Genomic DNA, 21,257 nt, shown 5'->3' with positions numbered 1-21,257 from the left:
ACTGCTTTAGACCAGTGTTTCCCAACCCTGTTCCTGGAGGCACACCAACACTACACATGTTCAAACTCTTCTTAATCCAACACACCAGATTCAACTCATCAGCTTGTTATAGGAGACTCCAAGACCTAAAATGAATGGGTCAGATTAGGGAGACATCCAAAATGTGTACTGTTGGGGTACCTCCAGGAACACTGCTTAAGACAGTCTCATACATGTAATGAATATCAACTGTGTGATTGTGCAAAACAGATAACAGGTTTTTACATTAAGAGTTGTTGTTTTTTTGTTGTTGTTGTTGTTGTTGTTTTTTTTTTAAATTTCTTCCCTTTTGTGCACACTGCATAATATTTTTCCGACATTTATGAAGGAAGTCCTTCTAGACTGGCAGTGACAATGGTAAGCCACTGTGAAGCAGAACTCATGTTGAGCTTTGGTTCACTGTGCAGAAGTGCTCTGACATGAAATAAAGTTTAAAGCCATGGAAGTTTACAGTATAAAAAAGCATAATAAAAATTTCATTATATTATTTTATTAAAAGGATATTTTTACCATTTTATTTCTGATGTTGAGAGTGCAGTATGAACAGGTAATGGTCTCTTCAATTTTACTGCTGGTGTGCACACGCTGCCTTCAAATGTGGCTAAAAACTGAGGCGATTGAAATAATAATAATAATAATAATAATAATAATAATAATAATAATAAAAAGGAAGATATTGTTTTTGCCCTTAAAATTTCAGTATATTTCTCCAAATTATTCATTTAGATTTTTGTATTGCAAAATTTGGAATAACATGCAAAATAATTTGCTTAAATTAGATTGTAATAATGTTTTACTTCTGCAAAAATGTTTCTGTTGTGGGGTACTGCATTAGTAGTATACCCTATGCTGTGAGGACCAAATGTATCCACAAAGATAGTAAAATCTGAAATGTTGACATTGTGGGGACATTTGGTTGGGCCTCACAAGGAAAATCACTTATAAATCATACTAAATAATAATATTAAAAAAATTCTTCTTTTTTAAATTTTTGTACAAATGCAGAAAGTTCTCTGAGGGTTGTGTTTAGGGGTAGAGTTAGGGGATATATACAGTTTGTATAGTATAAATAACATTGTCTATGGAAAGTCTATAAAAACAAGTTTGTGTGAGTGTGTGTATGTGAGTGCACATGTGAATAGGTGAATAGTATTTTTTTATTTATTTTTTTATTTATTTTATTTTTTATTTTTTTGCAAGTGTGTGCATGACAGAGAAAGACAGGTCTGTGACTAACTGGAATTTCAGCCTTGCTTCTTACTGTCCAAAGGTCAACCCAGGAAAAAAAACTGATTGTAAATATTTCACAACATTTTCATTCGACAAATGAGCATCCACATTCACCATGAAACTTTTATTAACCCGAGGCGGCAGAAAGTTCTGGTCTCCAAATGTGTTTATTTTCCCATCTTTAAACAAGCATAGCAACAAAGTTCCTGACATGAAGTCAAAAACACAAACTCCATCATACATTTACAATTACCCTCAAAATTAATTTGTATTACTCCACAATAATCTGCAAGATTGTTTCAGGTCAGAAGGTTTTGAATTGTGGTTACGAGTACCTTTTCCAAGTCTGTCCATTAAAGGTCTCTTTAAGAGCTCAATCAGTTGAATAGACCTTTGAAAAGACCAGAAATTATGTGTCATTAATGATAATTGATTTGAATTGGGAAAGTGGCTGTCAGGTGACAGTATGAATTTTTATTCCTTCAGCTGAGCTTCTGTTTCGGGAAGTGTCGGAGGATGTCAGGAGGAGCAGCACCCCCATCAAGACATCCGCCCGAAGAGTGGAACAGACTTTTAAGAAGGTACCAACCGTTGGCTGTCTGCTATTTACATTTTTGAAAATTTTCAGCTTTTAGCTGAATTTTTTGAAGAATAATGAACTAAATCATAGAGATATGTTCCTTACATCATGCACAGAGACACAGACTATTAACAGACGTAAGATGTATGAAATGTCAATGGTAACACTTACAATTAGATTCAGTTTGTTAGGTATCATAAACATTAACATGCACTTTTAAAATTTAATTTTGGTAACACTTTACAATAAGTTTACATTAGTTAATGCATTAACTAACAATGAGCACAGAATTTTTAATCTTTGTTAACATTCGTTAATAACTGTTCATTGTTAGTTCAGCTGAGGTCCATTAAACATTAACAGATTTTAAGTTTTGATTTTAATAATCTGTTAGTAAATGTTGAAATTAACATTAAGTAAGATTATCAAATTCTTTAGAAGTGTTTTTCATAGTTAGTTCATGTTAACTAACGTAGTTAATGTTAACAAATCGAACCTTATTGTGAAGTGTTACTTTAATTTTAGTCAAGACGTCTTTTAAAAATGTCATGTGTCCGAAAGACAGGTGTGATGTGTATTTAATTCTTTAAACATCCATACATTGTGTCATGTACAGTATACTTGGACAGACAGGCAAAGACTGTATAGCTTTGCTACACAAAAACCCACTTGCTAACTATTTATGTTATAAATTAGCATATATTATTATAGGTTATCTTTGTTCTGTGTTCTTTTTAATTTGTTTGTTCATGATACATTAACTAGTGTAAATGTATACAATTTGAAGTGATAAAAATCAATTAGCATATGTATAAATTAACATTAACCTATATAGAATAATGCTGTAAACATATTGTCAGTTCATAGTGCTTACTGCATAAACAATTGTTGACAAATCAAACCTTATTATAAAGTGTCAATGAAACAACTAATTTATTGATGCAAAAGTACTAGGGATGCACCAAAATTGACAAAAACACATTAAAATCCTCATCCCCAGAAGCATATTAATAAAGAGCATTTACCTGTGCTTGAGCAGAGGCTGTGACTGAGGTTAAGCGCAATATTAAACAACGAGAGAAACTCTCAACTTTCACTTGTGAGAGCTTGCCACCTTTCCCTTAGAAATGGAAAATACACATCCTTTGTGTATTCTTAAAGGGTTAGTTCACCCAAAAATGAAAATTCTGTCATCAATTACTCACCCTCATGCCGTTCCACACCTGTAAGTCCTTCGTTCATCTTCAGAACACAAATTAAGATATTTTTGATGAAATCCGATGGCTCAGTGAGGCCTACATTGAAAGCAAGTTAATTTACACTTTCAATCGCCCAGAAAGGTACTAAAGTTATATTTAAAACAGATCAAGTGACTAGAGTGGTTCACCTTAATGTTATAAAGCGACGAGAATACTTTTTGTGCGCCAAAAAAAAACAAAATAACGACTTTATTCAACAATATGGGCGATTTCAAAACACTGCTTCATGAAGCTTCGAAGCTTTATGAATCTTTTGTTTCGAATCAGTGGTTCGGAGCACCAAAGTCACATGATTTCAGTAAACAAGGCTTCGTTACGTCATAAGTGTTTCGAAATTTCAATGGTTTACTTGACTTTGGCAGTTTGATACGCGCTCCGAACCACTGATTCGAAACAAAAGATTTGTAGCTTCATGAAGCAGTGTTTTGAAATCGCCCATCACTAGATATTGTTGAATAAAGTCGTTATTTTGTTTTTTTGGCACACAAAAATCTTGTTGCTTCATAACATTAAGGTTGAACCACTGTAGTCACATGAACTGTTTTAAATATATCTTTAGGACCTTTCTGGGCATCTGAAAGTGTAAATTAACTTGCTTTCAATGCAGGCCTCACTGAGCCATCAGATTTCATCAAAAATATCTTAATTTGTGTTCTGAAGATGAACGAAGGTTTTACGGGTGTGGAACGACATGAGGGTGAGTAATCAATGACAGAATTTTCATTTTTGGGTGAACTAACCCTAGTGAACTAACCCTAGTTTTTTAATGTAAGCATTTTACATTAAAAAATGTGCATATTTTAGCAAAAAGTAAATTATATCCATAGAGTTGTGCAATATTTTGAAATGTTATTGAATGTTTAAGTTCTTCCTGAAGGAAGAACAAGTGCAATCAAAAATATTGTAATATTGTAAAATAGAATTGTTTAGGGTTTCCAAACAATGTCTAATTTAAAATTTTCGTTTTCAGTGTGTCCACAAATTTTGGTCAAAATTTGGCCAAGAATTTTCATTTCACAACATAACTACTCAAAAATAAATACAGGTAGTTCACATGTGGAGCTCAGTGGTCTAAAATTGAATGGAGGCCATGCAAAATGTCAATTACAGTGGATGTGGTCACAAAAAACGAATGTGCTAAAGTACAGCACCGTAACAAAACAAAACAAAACAAAACAAAACAAAAACATATATAGTATGGATCCCTCATTTAAGTTCTGCATCAACCTGCAGAACTAACAGCAGCACAGCAAACACGCTTAAGACTCATTTGAATGAAACTAAACTGCTCTGTTTGCGTTTGCTAACACTGCTGATGTTTGACACTGGGCCCTTCACTCATTTAATACAAGCAAATCATTTGTCATTAGCATTTAGCCTGAGCAAATCAAGCTCACTCTCTATTCAAAAGCACTTGACTTCCCTTAAAGCAACATTTAGCTTGATTCTTGCTGGAGGGGCTGGTGAGGACTGAGGGAACGTTCTGAGCAGAGGAATGAAATGGTTTGTAGAATAATTCAGAGCAGATGATGGCATTGTGAGCGGTGCCAGCAGCTGCCATATGGTCGTGTAATGGGGGCTGTCATCGCCTTTATTACCGAATGACAAGCACCATGTTAAACTTAATAACCCACAGGGGCAGACTGCTGTTTATGTGCTCCTGCAAACGCATTATAAATGAAATAATTTTTGATGGAGTTGTGGGAGGGGGGCGAGTCGTTGTCAGCCAGCCGTAAAGGGGCCTAATGTTGTTTGAAAGGTGGTGTGCTGCGGCAGTAAGGCAGCGAGAGTGCTAAATAAAAGGCAGCGATTTGCCTGGGGGTATACACCCAGCAGGCATCCCCTCCTCTCTTTCACACCCTCCACCAGGATTTGACAAGCTGCCTAAATGGCCCTCTTTTATGTTTAGCCATGAGTAACAAATTTGAGGGGAATCACAGAGTGCTTGTTCACTTGCCCCGGAACGGACCCTCTCCATAAAGGCCAAATGCGAGTTTAAAGCACAAACGTCTCAAAAAGATGTGGTGATCATTTGTTTTTCACGTGCCTCTGCGTACGCCCACAGATAGAGCAGTTGCAAAGTCAAATGGTCTCTCTGGAGAGCGAGATTGTGCGGTTGCGAGAAGACAACCAGGCACTACAGGAAGCGAACAGAGCACTGGCTGGAGAGCGGGGTGATCTGCAGGCCAGAGTTCAGCTCCTGCACCAACGCAAGGAGGCCAAGGAAGCCCAGGCCAGAGAGGAACGGGACCGACTGCTTGCCCAGCTGCAGAGTTCTGAGAGAGAAGCAAAAGAGGCCATGAAATCTGCCATCCAGGCCAGACACAGGCTGCTCAAGCTCCGACAGGATCTGGGAGTCCTTCGAGCTGAGAGAGATTTCCATCGGTCTGCAGCTAAACGCAAGGCGAAAGCTGCCACGCTGGCTAACAACAAGATCAGGTCTAAACCGCCCTGGGCTGATGCCTCCAGCAGAACACGCATGCGCTCGACACAGAACAGGATGGACAGTCCCGCCAAGGACGACTGGGAGGACATGAGCGCAGACAGGTACTTCCCCCACCTTTCACTATCCTTGTCTCTTTCTCGCTTTCCATCTCTCAAGCTCTCATTATTTTTCTGACTGTAGGGACAGCACGCATATGCAAAAACACAAGCAAACGGGTGATTGAATCCCAGCTTCTGTCTAGTTGGTATTCAAAAGAGAAAAAAAGAGCAAGAGGGGGGCAGAAAGAGGAAAAAAAATCAGATCCTTTGAATTATCCTGGGATGCCTTGCTAGGAGCTTATTGACTGAAATTTGCATGTAGAATTAGCCACCTCTGAGCAGCCGAGTTGAACCGGCGCCAGAAAGCACCTGAACCCGCCCGCAGCCCCTCACTCTCTGCCCAATGCCATTTTCCCAACGTCATGAGGCCTGAAATTGACAGTTTGGCAGGTTAATTTAATTTGTGATTCCTTTGCATATTCATCCCTGACAGAGGAGGAGTCCCAGGCAAACCCTGGCCAATCAGTTGAGTTTTCCTGTGACGTTCCATGTCCGCTGTGGTCCCAGTGTCTCCCTTCTCTCCTCCTCTTCCTATACTTGCTCTAATTTAACGGGATAAATTTTGAATGACTCTGTTCAGCTCTCTACCAGATGTCTACAAGCTGTTTAACATCCTCCAAATCAAGCAGCGTTTTCAGTAATTATTTCATGAAAGTTTTATGTCGCCTACAACATCAGAATTTATGGCATGATGGATGGTACGATGATTTCCAATGATACCAGTTCACAGATTTATTTCACCCAAATGCACCACTCAACAAAACGGCATGCTGGAAGCTTTCCAAATCTGTCTCAAAGAGGCTCTTGAATGAGACACTGCAGCATTTAGAATGTCCCGACTGTGCCTCAGCAGTTATGCTTCAGGGTTGTCTGGTTTTCTGCTAATTAACCGTTCTCATATGGATGCTATGTCACATGGTAGTCCCCAATATATCTATTTATCTTGGGTAAATAAATAGATATTTTATAACTTTATCTCCACAGTGACAGTGAACAGTTCTCTGACAGCCTGCAAAGTCGATATTCTGCTCCGACTCATCGAGCTTCTCGGAAAACTAGAAAGGTTTGTTACAATTTAAATTGTAATTTAATTGTGGATTTTTTAATAAGATCTTGTTACTTATGTGTTTTATGTTATTTATTTATTTATTTTTTTGCTAAAATTAAATAATTGTCATTTTTCTACAAATCAGTATGTTTTGAACAAAATAGTCAATAGATTAATAAGCAACAAAGACATTTTTAAAGGTGAAATACATTATGTAATTTCTGCACTCCCAACTTCATGAAACAGAATTGCAGAAGTAATGATTTTTTCAAAGAAATTGTGGTAACATTTTATTTTGCCGTGTCTTTGCTATATGTTTCATGTTCTCACTATGGTAATTACAGTAAATTATGTATAATTACAAGCAGCTAACCCTAATCCTATAGTAAGTACATGCTAAAGGGTTAGTTCACCCAAAAATGAAAATTATCCCATGATTTACTCACCCTCAAGCCATCCTATGTGTATATGACTATCTTCTTTCAGAAGAACACAATCGGAGATATTTTTAAAAATATCCTTAGTCCTCCAAGGTTTATAATGGTTGTGAATTTTGAACAAACAAAAAAATGCACCATCCATAATCAAAGTAAACCATATGGCTCCATTGTGTTAATAAAGGCCTTTTGAAGCGAAGCGATGTGTTTTTGTACGAAAAAAATCTATATTTAAAACTTAAAAAAAAAAAAAGCTAGCTTCTGGCGGACCACCGTACGCATACTGCGCAAATCGATTTGGGCAGAAGAGCAACCTTTGACCCGAACACAATGACAAACACGGAGGCGCAGAGGAGAGAGCAAAACAAAACACCGGTCACAAATTAGAAGTCTAAAACAAGAAATTTTAAAGAGAAATGTTGGAGGATTTCGATATAAGAGCTTGAGGAGGAGGAGCTTTAGTTTGTTGCCTAGCCCTATTTGTTTGAAACGCGAGAGACGTCTAAGCTTACGCTACTCCTACATCCTGCGTCATACATCGCGTCACGGGTTACTCATTTGGCGCAAATTGACTTGCGCAGTATGCGTATGGTCGTCTGCCGGAAGCTAGTTATTTGAATTTATAAAGTTTTAAATACGGATATTTTTTTTTATAAAAATGCATCACTTCGCTTCAAAAGGCCTTTTAACCCACTGGAGAGCTGTATTGATTACTGTGATTATGGATGGATGCTTTCTTCAAAATGCGGGCCCCCATTCACTACCATTATAAACATTGGAGGACTAAGGATATTTTTAAATATTTCTCGGTTTGTGTTTATCTGAAAGAAGATAGTCATATACACCTAGGATGGCTTGAGGGTGAGTAAATCAAGGGGATAATTTTCATTTTTGGGTGAACTATCCCTTTAATATTACTCAGTTGTTATTTATGTAATTACACTTTGGACTTGTAATTAACAAGGACCCCTTAAATTTAAGAGTAACCAACGTTTTCTGAAAACGCCATCCGTCTGCCATTGGTCAGCCAAATATATAGCCCCAGCCCTAATCAGTTTTTTGATCTTTTTTGATCTGTGGATATTATTTTGTGCATATGCAATCCAAAGTCTTAATAATTATAGTTTTTTTCCACCTTAGTATGATAAGTTCCATATTAAGTGTGATTTAATAAAATCACCCACCTCTGACCAGCAAGCAGTAACAATATAAACTGGGACTGATCACTTCACATGTCATTCAAATGGCCCATTCACACCAAGAACGAAAACTATAACTATAACAATAAATATACTGGCGTTAACATCAATGGACGATAACATAACATTCTTTTTTTTTATAAGCACAATGTGCAGTAACGTCGTCTGCCATTTTAAAGTCAGGGTGAATTGTGATTGACTGTCAATGTTTTTATCATTCACCAGCTGTAAAAAAAAAAAAAAAAAGAAAAAATTCTAAAAGTGATTCCAATGATATTATTCCTTTGTCATAATCATTATAGCTTTGTTGTGGAGTTTCCTATTCACATAGAATTAGAATGATTATTAAAACTTTATAGTTAAACTTAACGTTACAGTTAGCATCCTTGGTGTGAACAGGCCTTAAGTAGGTAGCTCTTAAGCAATGAGCTGTAGTATGATGTCTCTATATGACATCTACTCAAAGGTTGGGCCAAAGTTTGTGGAGTTGGTTGAGGCAATGTTACTGAGGTAAATTTTTAACACTTTATAACACAACAGAATCAGTCTACAAATGTCTTATTTAGAGTTAACAAAAATTACACTCTTCACCTTGAAATTGCCTCTTTTCATTTGCAAAGCAAAAAAAAACATGTTCTGCTTGAATTTAAGCAGCTGTGTCGATCAGAAGATGTGTATCAGAGGTGTCTGATCCTGTAAAGTGCGATCTCTTCTCGTCAGTCTCTCAGGGCTCCGCTGGCTCTCCCCCATCCCCTCAGGGAACATGGAAGCTCCATATCTTCTCCTCTTTTCGCTTCCTCTCAGCTCTACAGCTGTCAGCCCTCTCTTAGATCCTGCCTGAATGGCTCTGTGTACTCGTCAACTGTGCTGGCTCACATCGGCGTGACAGTGGAGCAGAGCACTGCGCCGCCCGTGTCACACTAAAGAGCTTCTGAATAAATCCATGATCAAACCCACGGAGAGAGAGAGAGAGAGAGACTGATCAAAACCTTTTTAAATAGTGTTCGATACAAACGAGGGGAAAAGCCAAAGCCTCTTTGATGTGACTACAAACGCTTCCTCTGTGTCACTCTGCCATGAGCCGCCATGTTACGTTATGTTAAACTGTTGCCCCAGCTTTTTGTGTCATGCGTTGTGTTTCCACCTCTTCCCTGCCTGCAGGGCTGCAGGTACATGCTGATCTGCCCCATAGACGGCCCTGGAGAGGAATCTCAAACTAGAAACATCCAATTCCAAGGTAACCTGGTTGACGCAACTGTGCTCAGTGCTTACATGATGAGTGATTGTTCACTCTTGATGGCTTGTACAGCCCTTATTTTATAAATTCTTAAAAAAACTGAATTGAAAACTGAATGCACTATAAATATATAAACAAATTCTCATCAGTGTCATTCATAAAGTAAAGTATGAAATTTGTAATTGCGAAGATAATGATTGATCATTATTATATCTTCTAATAATGATCAGTTATTATATCTCATACAAAAGAGCTTTTCTTAACTAGAAGTCCCAGCTAATAACTTGCTAACCTACACTACCATTTAAATGTTTAGTGTCAGTGTTTATTCACCAATCATGCATTCAATTAATTTTTTAAAAAGTGACGGTAAATATTTTTTACATTGTTACAAAAAAGATCTATTTAAAAAATGGTGTTCTTTTGAACTCTATTCATCAAAGAATCTTGAAATGAAGTATCTCTAAGTATCTCTAATATTTTCTACAAAAATATTAAGCAGCACAACTACTTTGAAATGTTACTTGTGCATCAAATCAGCATATTAAAATGATTTTTGAAGGATAATGTGACACTGAAAATTCAGCTTTGCCATCACAGGAATAAATTACATTTTAAAATATATTCAAATAGAAAACACATAATATTGTAATAATATTTCACAATTTTACTGTTTTTACTGTATTTTTGATCAAATAAATTTAGCCTAAGAGACTTCTTTCAAAAACATTAAAAATCTTACCTACCCCAAGAACAGTAGTTTAAAGCTAACTGAAAACACAAAGAAAGGAAAATGTTTGAGTATAAAAGATTTTTTTTAAGGAATGCAAGCACATTAACATGCCGTGATGTCTGTTTTGTAGTATCTAGGGCATGTGAAAACCATGCCCCACATACTAAAATTTCATCAAAAAAAAATTTCAAGATGCAGTCCATAATATTGTATTGTTAATTTGAACTTCAGATTCAAATTAACATTTTGCTGAAGCAAAATCTTCCTTCAGTTTTTTCGGTGAAAATTAAGACTCAAGGGCTTAACCAGAACGAAATGCTGCATGAAAATAATTTGATACTATAATTGTCTTTAATAAATGATAGAAAAAATGATATTATTTTGTATAATAATATTCTAATATTCACTTAAATATTGTTATAGCCACAACAGTCAGCAACAACAAAGCAGTGGCTGAATGTTGTGGATATAATGTTGTTATGATACTTTAGCTGGTTTTGTATTGTAAGACATAATGCTATTTAGCGCTATTAACAAATTAACAGAGACTGAATGTAGCATTGTGTCCTCTCCACCACCCTCAGGTGTCTCCCTGCAGAAGACGAGGAAGAGAATATCAAAGTCCCATGCTGTTTTGCGACAGCGTCTTTTGTCCCTCCAGCAGCAAGTCGCAGCACTACAGGCAGACAAACAAGCAGCACAGCAGCTCACAGCAGAGCAGAACCACAGACAGGCGCAAGTACAAGTGCAGTTAGACTCCCTTCTCCAGCAACTCAATGCCAGCAAGCAGCTTTCAAAGGTACTGCATGACCAGAGCGACTCCACAAACACTTTATTCACTCCTGGGGTTTCACGAGATTCACAAAACATCCTTAAGAATAATATTTTTTTAACTTAAGAAAATACAAAATATTTTAATAATATAACTTTTTTTCTTAAGACAGTATATGAATTAAAAATATGTTTTTTTTTAAAGGTATTAAAAATCATTGTAAATGTAACTTTTAAGTTAGAGTTTAAGTCAGGACTTTAACCCTTAAGCTTCAAGGTACAAGGCAAGTTGTTTATTCAAGTATTTGGTCATTTCAAATATCATTCAATTCAATTCAATTTCACTTTATTGTTGGAATTTCTTCCAAAAATTGTCTCGCATCCCACATCGTTTACTGTCTCGCATTAATTCACATCAATACACATCCACATCAAATAATAAGATGCTACAACAGACACCAATTTAAAAAAAAAGTATGATAATACACATCCAGCTGCAGTGCAACTATTAAGTCTTGTCCCTTCTTCAGAATCCCAAGGCCTACTTAGACCCCCAATTCTGATTTATTAATTTTACCGACTGATGAACAAAAGATTTCCGTAATCTGTTCATTCTAGCATATGGTACTCTAAGTCTTCTGTTTAATGGCAAAAGTTGATATTCCTCATATAGAATATGGGAAGGGTCCAACATAATTTTACCTGTCAGGGCCAACATTTGTTTCTCATTAAACTCATTAAAACTTGTCTCAAGCATTTGGCCCACAGTCATAGAACAAATAGATATCAGTCTAGCCAGTCGAGCTTGGAGTTGAACAGAAAGACAGCTGTACCATGCACATATTCCATATTGTACAACACTCTGTATTACAGATTGAAAAAAAAAAAACAAGAGCAAGATCGTATTGTTTGCTCCAAAGGACCTTAATCTCCTAAGAAAGTAAATATATTGTTGTACTTTACAGCAAACATAATCTATATGTGTACTCCATGATAAAGCAGCGTCCACATAAACACCCAAGTATCTATAAGATCACTGTGTTATATATAGTCACTTGTGTTTGATGCGTGTACTCTGGAAGACCAAAAATGATTTCCTTTGTCTTCATTTCATTTATAACAAGTGAATTCCTTTCACACCACTCCACTTATCTATTTGTACAACTCTGATGCATACTGGAATCATCTTCAATCCCCAATAAAGACAACAGCACAGTATCATCTGAGAACTTCAATATAGATGTGTTTACGCTGTCAGTTTTACAATCGTCTGTATACAAGGTGAAAAGGAAGAGTGAACTCACACATTACAGCATATAATTAAATACATATACATGTAATTTTGCATGCTTTTAGGTTATTTGTGTTCCAGATGGAAATACCATGGGCTTTAGAATAGAGAGCTAGAAATGCCTCTTATAGAGGTGTTTGCTTTTAAGGTTAATGGACAGTTGAATTCATTGTATTAATTTGTTGTTTTATTAGAAAAAGTTTTCTTCAAAAGTTAAGAAAATATTTAAATTGCACTTAGGGCGTATTTCTCCCCTGGAGTCTGATAAATTGTCTGGACATACTTGTGTAGTGTTGTGTGGAGACAGACTTCATGAGGATCATACGTATGTCATTTTGTTTCCAAATGCACAATGTTGTATGTTGGCTCCAGTTAGACTGTGAGGCTGGAAATGCCAAGCCCATTTGAGATTTGATTAAGACTCTTGCGTGGAACAGGAGGTCAAGATGAACGCCTCAGTGTCCAGACCATCTCTCTTTCCAAAACACACCCTGCTGCAGTGACACTTTGTGTGTGTGTGTGTTTGCACATGCGCATATATGATTGTTTGTTTGTTTGACTCAGAATCATGCATTATTAATGGAGTGGTGAAAGGGCAGCAGGTTGAGTGCCCTTACATGCTGCCCCCTGCTGCCCTGTAGTGTGATCACCTGCTTTAATTGGCTAGAGGTGGAGTGTCCAGATTTGATCCTCTCGTCTGATTAGGTGATGAAAATCACAGGAGTGTGTGGAACATGACTGTGTGTTGTAGTTTATGGTAATTTGAGAGTTTTGTGTCTTTTTTCCCTTATTGGCTTGTGTAAGAATGGTTGTCTGTAAGAAAACTTTATAGGGATTCAACAGACAGACAGAATGAATTCCGTAGAGTGAAGAAAACACCTTGAGAATAACCAGACACATCCTCCTCGTTAAACAGTCTATTATAGCAGTTCACCGAACATTTGTTTCAGTATTGACGGGGCTGTTGATTGATTAAAAAAATAATAATTGCATAGGTTTCTGCAATTCAGCACAATCATCTGCACCTAACATTGTACCAAACATATAACATATGTAATCATAAATATCACATTGAACCTATAAAATTAATGTGGAAACAATATAAACAGTATTTCAAATATTTGATATTTTAAAGGCAGTGTTTCCCACAGGATTTTGTGAGACTGTGGTGGGTGAACATCAGTCTCTCTTAGGGGGTCCGGGGGCATGCCCCCCGGAGGAAAATTTTGTACATTTTAAATTTAAATGCATAAATCTGGTGCATTCTGAGAGCAAAATTTAAGTCACTAGATCAATGAAGAAATTTGTTCTCTTGTAAATAATTTGCTCTAATAATAATTTATTTATTGGTGATGGTAGGGCACATTAGTCACGTACACAACATATAGTAGGCTAAATGATAGTTCATAAGTGGTCAAACATGTAGAGTATACATTTAAACCATTAAAAATATGTAGTAAAAGAGGTTACCTTTGTTGAATTAATTTATTTCTAGAATAATTAGTTTGGCCCTGTATCTATACATCTGTATTTGTGGAACTAATGGTCACTCTTTGATTTGTTAAACACATCCAGAATGCACTAAACACACTACTTCATTATAGAGAAAAACAACAAATGAATAGAAATATATAATCATAAGCTGACCAAAAAATAAATAAATTAATTAATTAATTAAAACTAGGTGACTATATGATACAGCAGCAAAAAGTATACTAGCCTAATTCTTGAAAAAAACTTTGCACAGTAATTTTAATCTAAATATATTAATAAAAAGTTTAAAATTACTATTTGTATTCTTATGAAATGGAAAAAAAAACTATTTATATTAGATTTATATTTATATATGAATGTAAAGAATTATATGTATTTATAATAATCTAAGATTAAAAGACGTTTATTTTAAATATATTGTGCAGCTTTTTAATGGGGCAACAAGATATGATAGATACGACAGAACAAAACAGGCTATTAATAATCTTTCAGTGTGCAAAACCATGATAATATGAAACGCTTCAAAACAGCAGCACAAACCACTTATGCGCATCCCAGGTGCAGAATGATGTGCTTAAAGCAATATAGAGTCACAGCGCGCAGTTACGCTGCGCATTGAAAAGTTCACGGCACAAAGAGAATCCCTGTGTATATCTACATCTAACAGTTTATTGATCATATGTTTCTTCTCACTTTTAAATTCCAGTTATTGTGTGTGTGACGCCAATTCATAGTCCTTGTGTTGTGCGATCTAACAGACACCCTGTAGCCAGTATGATGACATCGTTCAGAAACAGCAATAAACTAGAGCAAAATAAAGTCATTTTATGCAAATCCACAGCCCTTTATCTACATATCAAGTATTAGAATGGCAATATATCATATTGGAGAGTTTTACCGTGCTGACAGTCGTTACCGAACGCGACGCACTGTTTGACTGCTGAAGAGAGAATGATTGACAGCTGCAGCGGAGGGAAGACGAGTTTCCGTGAACTTAAATTTAACGATGTACATATTCTTCTGTCCCTCACTTGAAGCTATGGCATGGCTTCAGATGACTTTGAATATAGTACACGAAAACTTAATTGGTGCTAGTCTATTTCTTATGCTCTATGACTCCCATTTTTGCCGTATAAAAGAGTGCAATTATCAATCCGTTATTTAAATATCACGACAGGCCTAATCCGTTTAATTTTGAGACTGTGGCGGGACAAATTAGAATGTGGCGGGCCACCACAGTCTAGTTAATGTATGGGAAACACTGAAAGGGTTAGTTCACCCAAAAATGAAAATTCTGTCATTTATTACTCAACCTCATGTCGTTCCACACCCGTAAGACCTTTGTTCATTTTCAGAACACAAATTAAGATATTTTAGATAAAACCCGATGAGGCTCAGTGAGGCCTCTATTGCCAGCAAGATAATTAACACTTTCAAATGCCCAGAAAGGTACTAAAAACATATTTAAGTTCATGTGACTACAGTGGTTCAACCCTAATATTATAAAGCGGCGAGAATACTTTTTGTGCACCAAAAAAAACAAAATAATGATTTTTCAACAATATCTAGTGATGGCCGATTTCAAAACACTGCTTCGAAGCTTTACGAATCTTTTGTTTCGAATCAGTGGTTTGGATCGCATATCAAAGTGTCAACTGAAATCACGTGACTTTGGCGCTCTGAACCACTGATTCGAAACAAAAGATTTGTAAAGCTTCGAAGCAGTGTTTTGAAATCGGCCATTACTAGATATTGTTAAAGTCTTTTTTTTTCTTTTTTTTGTTTTTTTTTTGCACAAAAAGTATTCCTGTCACTTTATAATATTAAGGTTGAACCACTGTAGTCACATGAACTGTTTTAAATATGTTTTTAGTACTTTTTTGGACATCTGAAAGTGTTAATTATCTTGCTGGCAATAGAGGCCTCACTGAGCCATCGGATTTCATAAAAAATATCTTAATTTGTGTTCCAAAGATAAACGAAGGTCTTAGGACTGTGGAATGACATGAGGGTGAGTAATAAATGACAGAATTTTCATTTTTGGGTGAACTAACCCTTTAACTATTTGGTTATTAGCATATTTTTACTAAGTACTATGAATGAAGGCCATTATCATGTTACCAATACACAATTATTTTATTTTTTTTAATTTATGGGTATAAAAAGATTATAAATATTGCAGTATAATTGAAAGCCAGTCCTAGACTGCAAATTATCAGATTGTTATTATTTATCATTTATTAACAATCACAGAACATTACAAATATTATATAACAACTTCTTTAAGTAATTAAATTTCATTTAAGTATTTTAATATACTATAAAGACATACTAAAAGCTACTTCAATAATTCAAAAAATGATCCTGTGTTAATTGTGTTAATTATTTTTAACGCATTAAACAGCAAATATTCATCACCAAAAATGAACTTATTTTTTCAAGTCCACGTATTAACAGAAAAATTAGTTGTCCTATATTATTTGGCTAGTCATTTTGGTAATGGGGTGTCCAGTGAAGAATAAAGGGCCTATATGAAATAGGTGAGACAGATAAATGGAGAGGGAGACACATTAATAAGTATTAGGCAACGAGGCAAATGTTGATATGATATGAGTTGGCTTCATCAGTCCTAACTATGGCAGCCAGGGAAAAAGACAGCAGCCCACCATCACGCTATCAGCTGGAATAGTGGGGGTTTTAACACTTGGGTGTCAAATCCAGCTCTGCACCTTTGAATGCAAATATACTTGTGTATATTCATGAGTTCACCTAGCCGTATGCTGGGTCTTTTATTCTAGATTGAATTATTAGAATAGTGTCTGATTCCACAGCACAGGGGGGTTCAGACTAAAACACTTCTCCACCAGCAGATGTTCTAAGTCCTGTGATGGAAGGAGATGCAAGGGGGAAATAAGAGAACAATTTTGTCCAAAAAACTTAGACCTAAATAAATGAAAGTACTTTTGACATGTTAAAAATGAATCATTCACTTGAGATATCAGTAGTCTAGTAAAAGCTATTTTAGTCTATTTTGGGTGTTTCTTCATTTACATTGGTAACCAAGACATTTTGACATTCCGATGGTTGTCAATAAGTCCAACATCACTATTATATTGGTTGTCTAAACATAAATGATTTAGTGCAGTGAGTCATTTAAATATGGAGTATCTTTAAATGCAGTGTTGAAGTAGTACTTGTTTTAAAAGTGAAGAAATTGGAAGTCACATTTCATTTTGGTAAATGGGGAATCCTAAGAGTGCTGATAGCACTGGGACTCTTCAGTGTTTATGTCATTCCATCATTACAGATAGTTAGTTTGTAAATTTGTGGACAAATAGTAGTATTTGTCACAAATTACATTTTGTATGAGTCATTGAATCATTGACTCAACCAGTTTGTTAAAATACACTTATTCAGAAAAGAAAAACAATAACTGTTGCTTGGTGAAATGCAATGGTTGATTCTGCATTACAGTCTTAAAGTCTATTTTCATTTTACAAATATAATAATAACAACAATAACAAAAACAAAACCAATACTCTTGTTCCAACAGAGCTCAACATCCCAACGGTACCATTTTTGCACATCATCTTGTACACATTCTTATTCTGAAAACTCTCCTTCCAAAAATTTAATAAAAACAGATAAAATAATTCCCATGACAAGAGAAAAAAAAAGACTAAAATAAGAGGAATAGGATAAAATATTATATTCTATTGCATAATTATGGCCTCACAGAGCCAGGTATAGTATCAAAAAAAGAGTAGGAAAGAAGAAAAAGTCAGCAAATTAAAAACAAATCTTCAAACGACAGATATTTCTTTTGGATCCATTTTCTGTGTGTAGTGTATGTCAGATAGTGAAAAATGTTTGATTACAGCCTTTTGCAGAGTACCGAATGTAAAATAATACAAAAGACCACTGACCCGCTTGATTCTGCTTTAACGTTTTGTTGGAACAATTTTTATTGGTTTAAAAAATAGGCGAATATTGACAAAGTAACGTAAAATTTTGCTTAAAATGTAAATTACTCTATTTATTAATGTTTATTGATCTGTTGCATAAAAGCAAAATCACGTTTGCAGTCATGCTTTTGTTCTGAATATTGAAATGACATTACATGTCTTTACAGCAGCACAATTGCTATTAACTGCCTTTAACCGTTCTATTAACTGGAAGCAAATATAGTGCAATTTATATTTCTGACAAAATTGGGCCTTTTTTCTATTGTTAAATTCTATTTAGAAGTAATTGCAGTTTTGAACTTTTTTATTATCAGCCAAGTTTCACACTAAGAAAAAGAACATTATTTTTATTCACTTATGTTCTGGTGCTTTTTTTCTGTCTGTGTGAGTGAGAGTCTGTGTTTCTTCTGTATTAGTGTTCGTGTCGGGTGTCACACTTCTCTCAGCTCACATTGATCCCTGTGCCCTTTGTGGTCTGGTATCGATCCTTTATTTTGCTCATTTTAATGTCTCTCTCTCTCTGTCTCTCTCTCTCTCTCATTATATTGCCTAGGCAGAAAAGACAAAGCTTTTGTGATAAATGGCCAAGTTCAATTAAACCTAGAAGCAGAGTAGTCATACTGTACCACAGCTGAAGTGTCACAGAGCTCCTGTAGTGATCACACGGATGTCATATGCAGTATTAGTAGAGAATGGATCTCTTATTACAGAGTCTGTGATGTATATTAGATGAGTTAAATGGCTTCTCCCTTTCCTACATGTGCTAGAACTGTGGTTGATAGGTGTTTTAGCAGCACCTCATATAATGCATCTGCCGTAGTGTGTGTGTGTGTGTGTGTGTGTTCCTTGTTCTCTCTAAGTGGAACACATGCTCAACAGTGAAGTGACACTTTCATCAGTCAATCACAGCGCATATCCCTGTAGAGCTTCCAGCTGCTGTCTCTCCCTTTCTTTCTTTCATTCTTTCTATCTTTCTTTCTTTCCTTCTTTCTTTCTTTGTTTCTTAGATAAAGAATCAACATATTTTCATTTTATTTAACAAGTGCTCCTACCACAAGCTGATGCTGTGACACAAGAAATGTAGGTGACAAAAGTGCTCTATTTGTCTTCAATCTAAGCTCATGTTGTTACGGATGACAGGGGAAATACACTTAATGTACTTTGACAGGTAAGACACATTCACCTATCTACCCCCACTCAGGTCAGCCTTCTCGTGAAGATGGCTGTCACTCCTTTGAGCCGCTCAGATTAATCATAGAGGTTGGATTACAAGGGCAGTGTGGCAGAACCCCTTCTATCACCATGGAAGAGAGACTTGACAGCCTGTTTGACAGGCGGGGCCTGTAATCTGCGTAATTTGCAGGTGTAGTCCATGTTTCTTTTTTAGGAAGGGTCGGGATTACCTCAGGATTAGACTGCTCGTCTGACAGTGAGGCTTTCAGGAGCTGTTAGCGTTAAGCCAAACTAACCTCCCCACATCTCGTCCAAGTTTGGTGAGAGAGACGAGTGTGACTGGATTCGAACAAGCTTGACAGTTTAATTTACTGCTCCAGGTGACTGACTGGTCACGGCAATTCGTAAATCAGTGATCTGTTGACGTGACAAATCAGCTCAACCAAATTTATTTTTACGAAAAATAAAACGCTTAAAAATTTTTTTTAAAAAAACTTAATTATATAAAATAATAAATTGTAGATAATAAATAAATATGTGTAACATGATTATTTGAAAATATGTAGCCCCTTTTTATTACTATTGTGGATGTTATTTTTTGTATTTTTTAAAAATTGACAGCCCTAGTGTAAACATTAAGAAATAATAATTAAAATCTTTATTTGTCAAAATTAAAATCTAAAAGGCTATCATCCTACTTTGGGGTCCTTTGCATCATAAAATTTGAAAACCTGTGCTTTATAGGCTTATAGGAGACCAGTGGATGTAGACAGAAAGCCACATGATCCTCCAGGGCAGGGTCATTTGTAAACCCTCAGATTTTTGGAAACACTATCAATGTATCTTAATGTTATGCCAGCATGTCTTTCATTAGCACTAACCTAAAAAAAAAATTTAAAAAAAAAAAAAAAAGGGAGAGAGAGACAGAGAAAATGCTCTATTAAAAGGTCAGAACCCAGATATCAGCAGTTGCATGAATGGCATTTGAGATGTTCCACAAGAAACTCTGTGTGTGTGTGTGTGTGTGTGTGTGTGTGTGTGTGTGTGTGTGTGTGTGTGTGTGTGTGCGCGCGCGTGTGTGTGTGCGCGCGCGTGTGTGTGTGCGTGCGTGTGTGTGTGTGTGTGCGTGTGCGTGTGCGTGCGCGTGTGCGTGCGTGTGCTTGTGTGTCGATTTGCCCCATATTTTATGATTGGTGCAGTAAGAAATCATTATGTTTGGACAGAGGGTGAAGTATCGCAACTGAGTGTTGTTAAAAATTCTGTGGTTTTATTCCCCGAACAGGGCTTTCTGTTATTCATTTAGTTCTATGCAGTAACTGTGTGTGTTAGTGAGTGAGAGTGCAATTAGCCCTGGTGCTCAGCTTTCAGCTCTACGCAGTGTTGATAAACTCCCAGAGTGCACTGGGACGAGCCGACAATGGCTCTATTAAGACTGACAATCAACAGAAAAACGGAGGAATGATCTGCCTCCTTATTAGCATACGGCTTTAATCGGATTTAGGGCTTTAATCACAAACTGCTATGTAGTCCTGAGCCTAAAAATGCTCCTTAATCATAAAACTAACCAGAAACTGTTTAATCAGACTTTTTGTCATTCTGCTCACTTAATTGATATTTATCTGCTCCTTTGTTACACAGCTGTTGTAAGAGCTCCTACATGTGGATTTTTTCTATTTATTGTTTGTGTGTTGGTAAGCAGAAGCAGGCGTGCGAGCTGGCTGGTCTGGAGCAACAAAAGGCGTCTCTGCAGATGGAGTTAGAGCAGTGGAGACGTATACGGCAGCAAACGCCAGTGAACCCCCCTGCCATAGACCCGGAGCGCCTGCAGGCCCAAGTCAAACAGCTCACTCACCGACTGAAGGTCTCTTACAATTATTTTCAATTCACTAGGTTCAGTTTATACATTTGACTGATAGATTAAAACAGTAACCTGTTTGGGACGATTCGCATCAGTACATCAGTACAAAACATATAGACATTGTTCATGACAGTGATTTATAAAATCACTGTTTTTGGAAGTATTTTTCTTTATAAAGGCCTAAACAGTATGGTTCTTTTAGGTTGTTTAACAACTCATTTTATATGTAATATTTACATTTATTCATTTAGCGGGCACTTTTATCCAAAGCGAATTATGAGGAATATAACAAGCAATTCATCACAGGCCAACAATATTCATAGTATACAATGCCAGGTTTAGTAGAAAGATAAATTAGAAAACAAGGTGTGTATTATATAATATAACATAATATAATAT

The 21,257-nt window shown here is 36.1% G+C and overlaps 1 protein-coding gene across 5 annotated transcripts in view; it reads left to right on the top strand.

The window, feature by feature from the left end:
* cntln (centlein, centrosomal protein) overlaps positions 1 to 21,257 on the top strand; it is a 129,087-nt gene that overhangs the window by 90,091 nt on the left and 17,739 nt on the right. For 4 of the 5 annotated variants that reach the window (XM_051898363.1, XM_051898362.1, XM_051898364.1 and 1 more), the window contains 6 exons: positions 1,756 to 1,850; positions 5,174 to 5,655; positions 6,637 to 6,715; positions 9,498 to 9,573; positions 10,891 to 11,105; positions 20,697 to 20,861. In XM_051898363.1, coding sequence (XP_051754323.1) covers positions 1,756 to 1,850; positions 5,174 to 5,655; positions 6,637 to 6,715; positions 9,498 to 9,573; positions 10,891 to 11,105; positions 20,697 to 20,861 — 1,112 coding nt within the window. The remainder of the gene's footprint in view (positions 1 to 1,755; positions 1,851 to 5,173; positions 5,656 to 6,636; positions 6,716 to 9,497; positions 9,574 to 10,890; positions 11,106 to 20,696; positions 20,862 to 21,257) is intronic. The other variant, XM_051898361.1, reaches the window with a different exon arrangement.

Source organism: Ctenopharyngodon idella, chromosome 1 (assembly GCF_019924925.1).
Source record: "Ctenopharyngodon idella isolate HZGC_01 chromosome 1, HZGC01, whole genome shotgun sequence".
In the NCBI taxonomy this organism is placed as follows: domain Eukaryota; kingdom Metazoa; phylum Chordata; class Actinopteri; order Cypriniformes; family Xenocyprididae; genus Ctenopharyngodon; species Ctenopharyngodon idella.
Note: the sequence above shows the minus strand (reverse complement) of the source record. Positions and strands in the feature narration are given on the sequence as shown.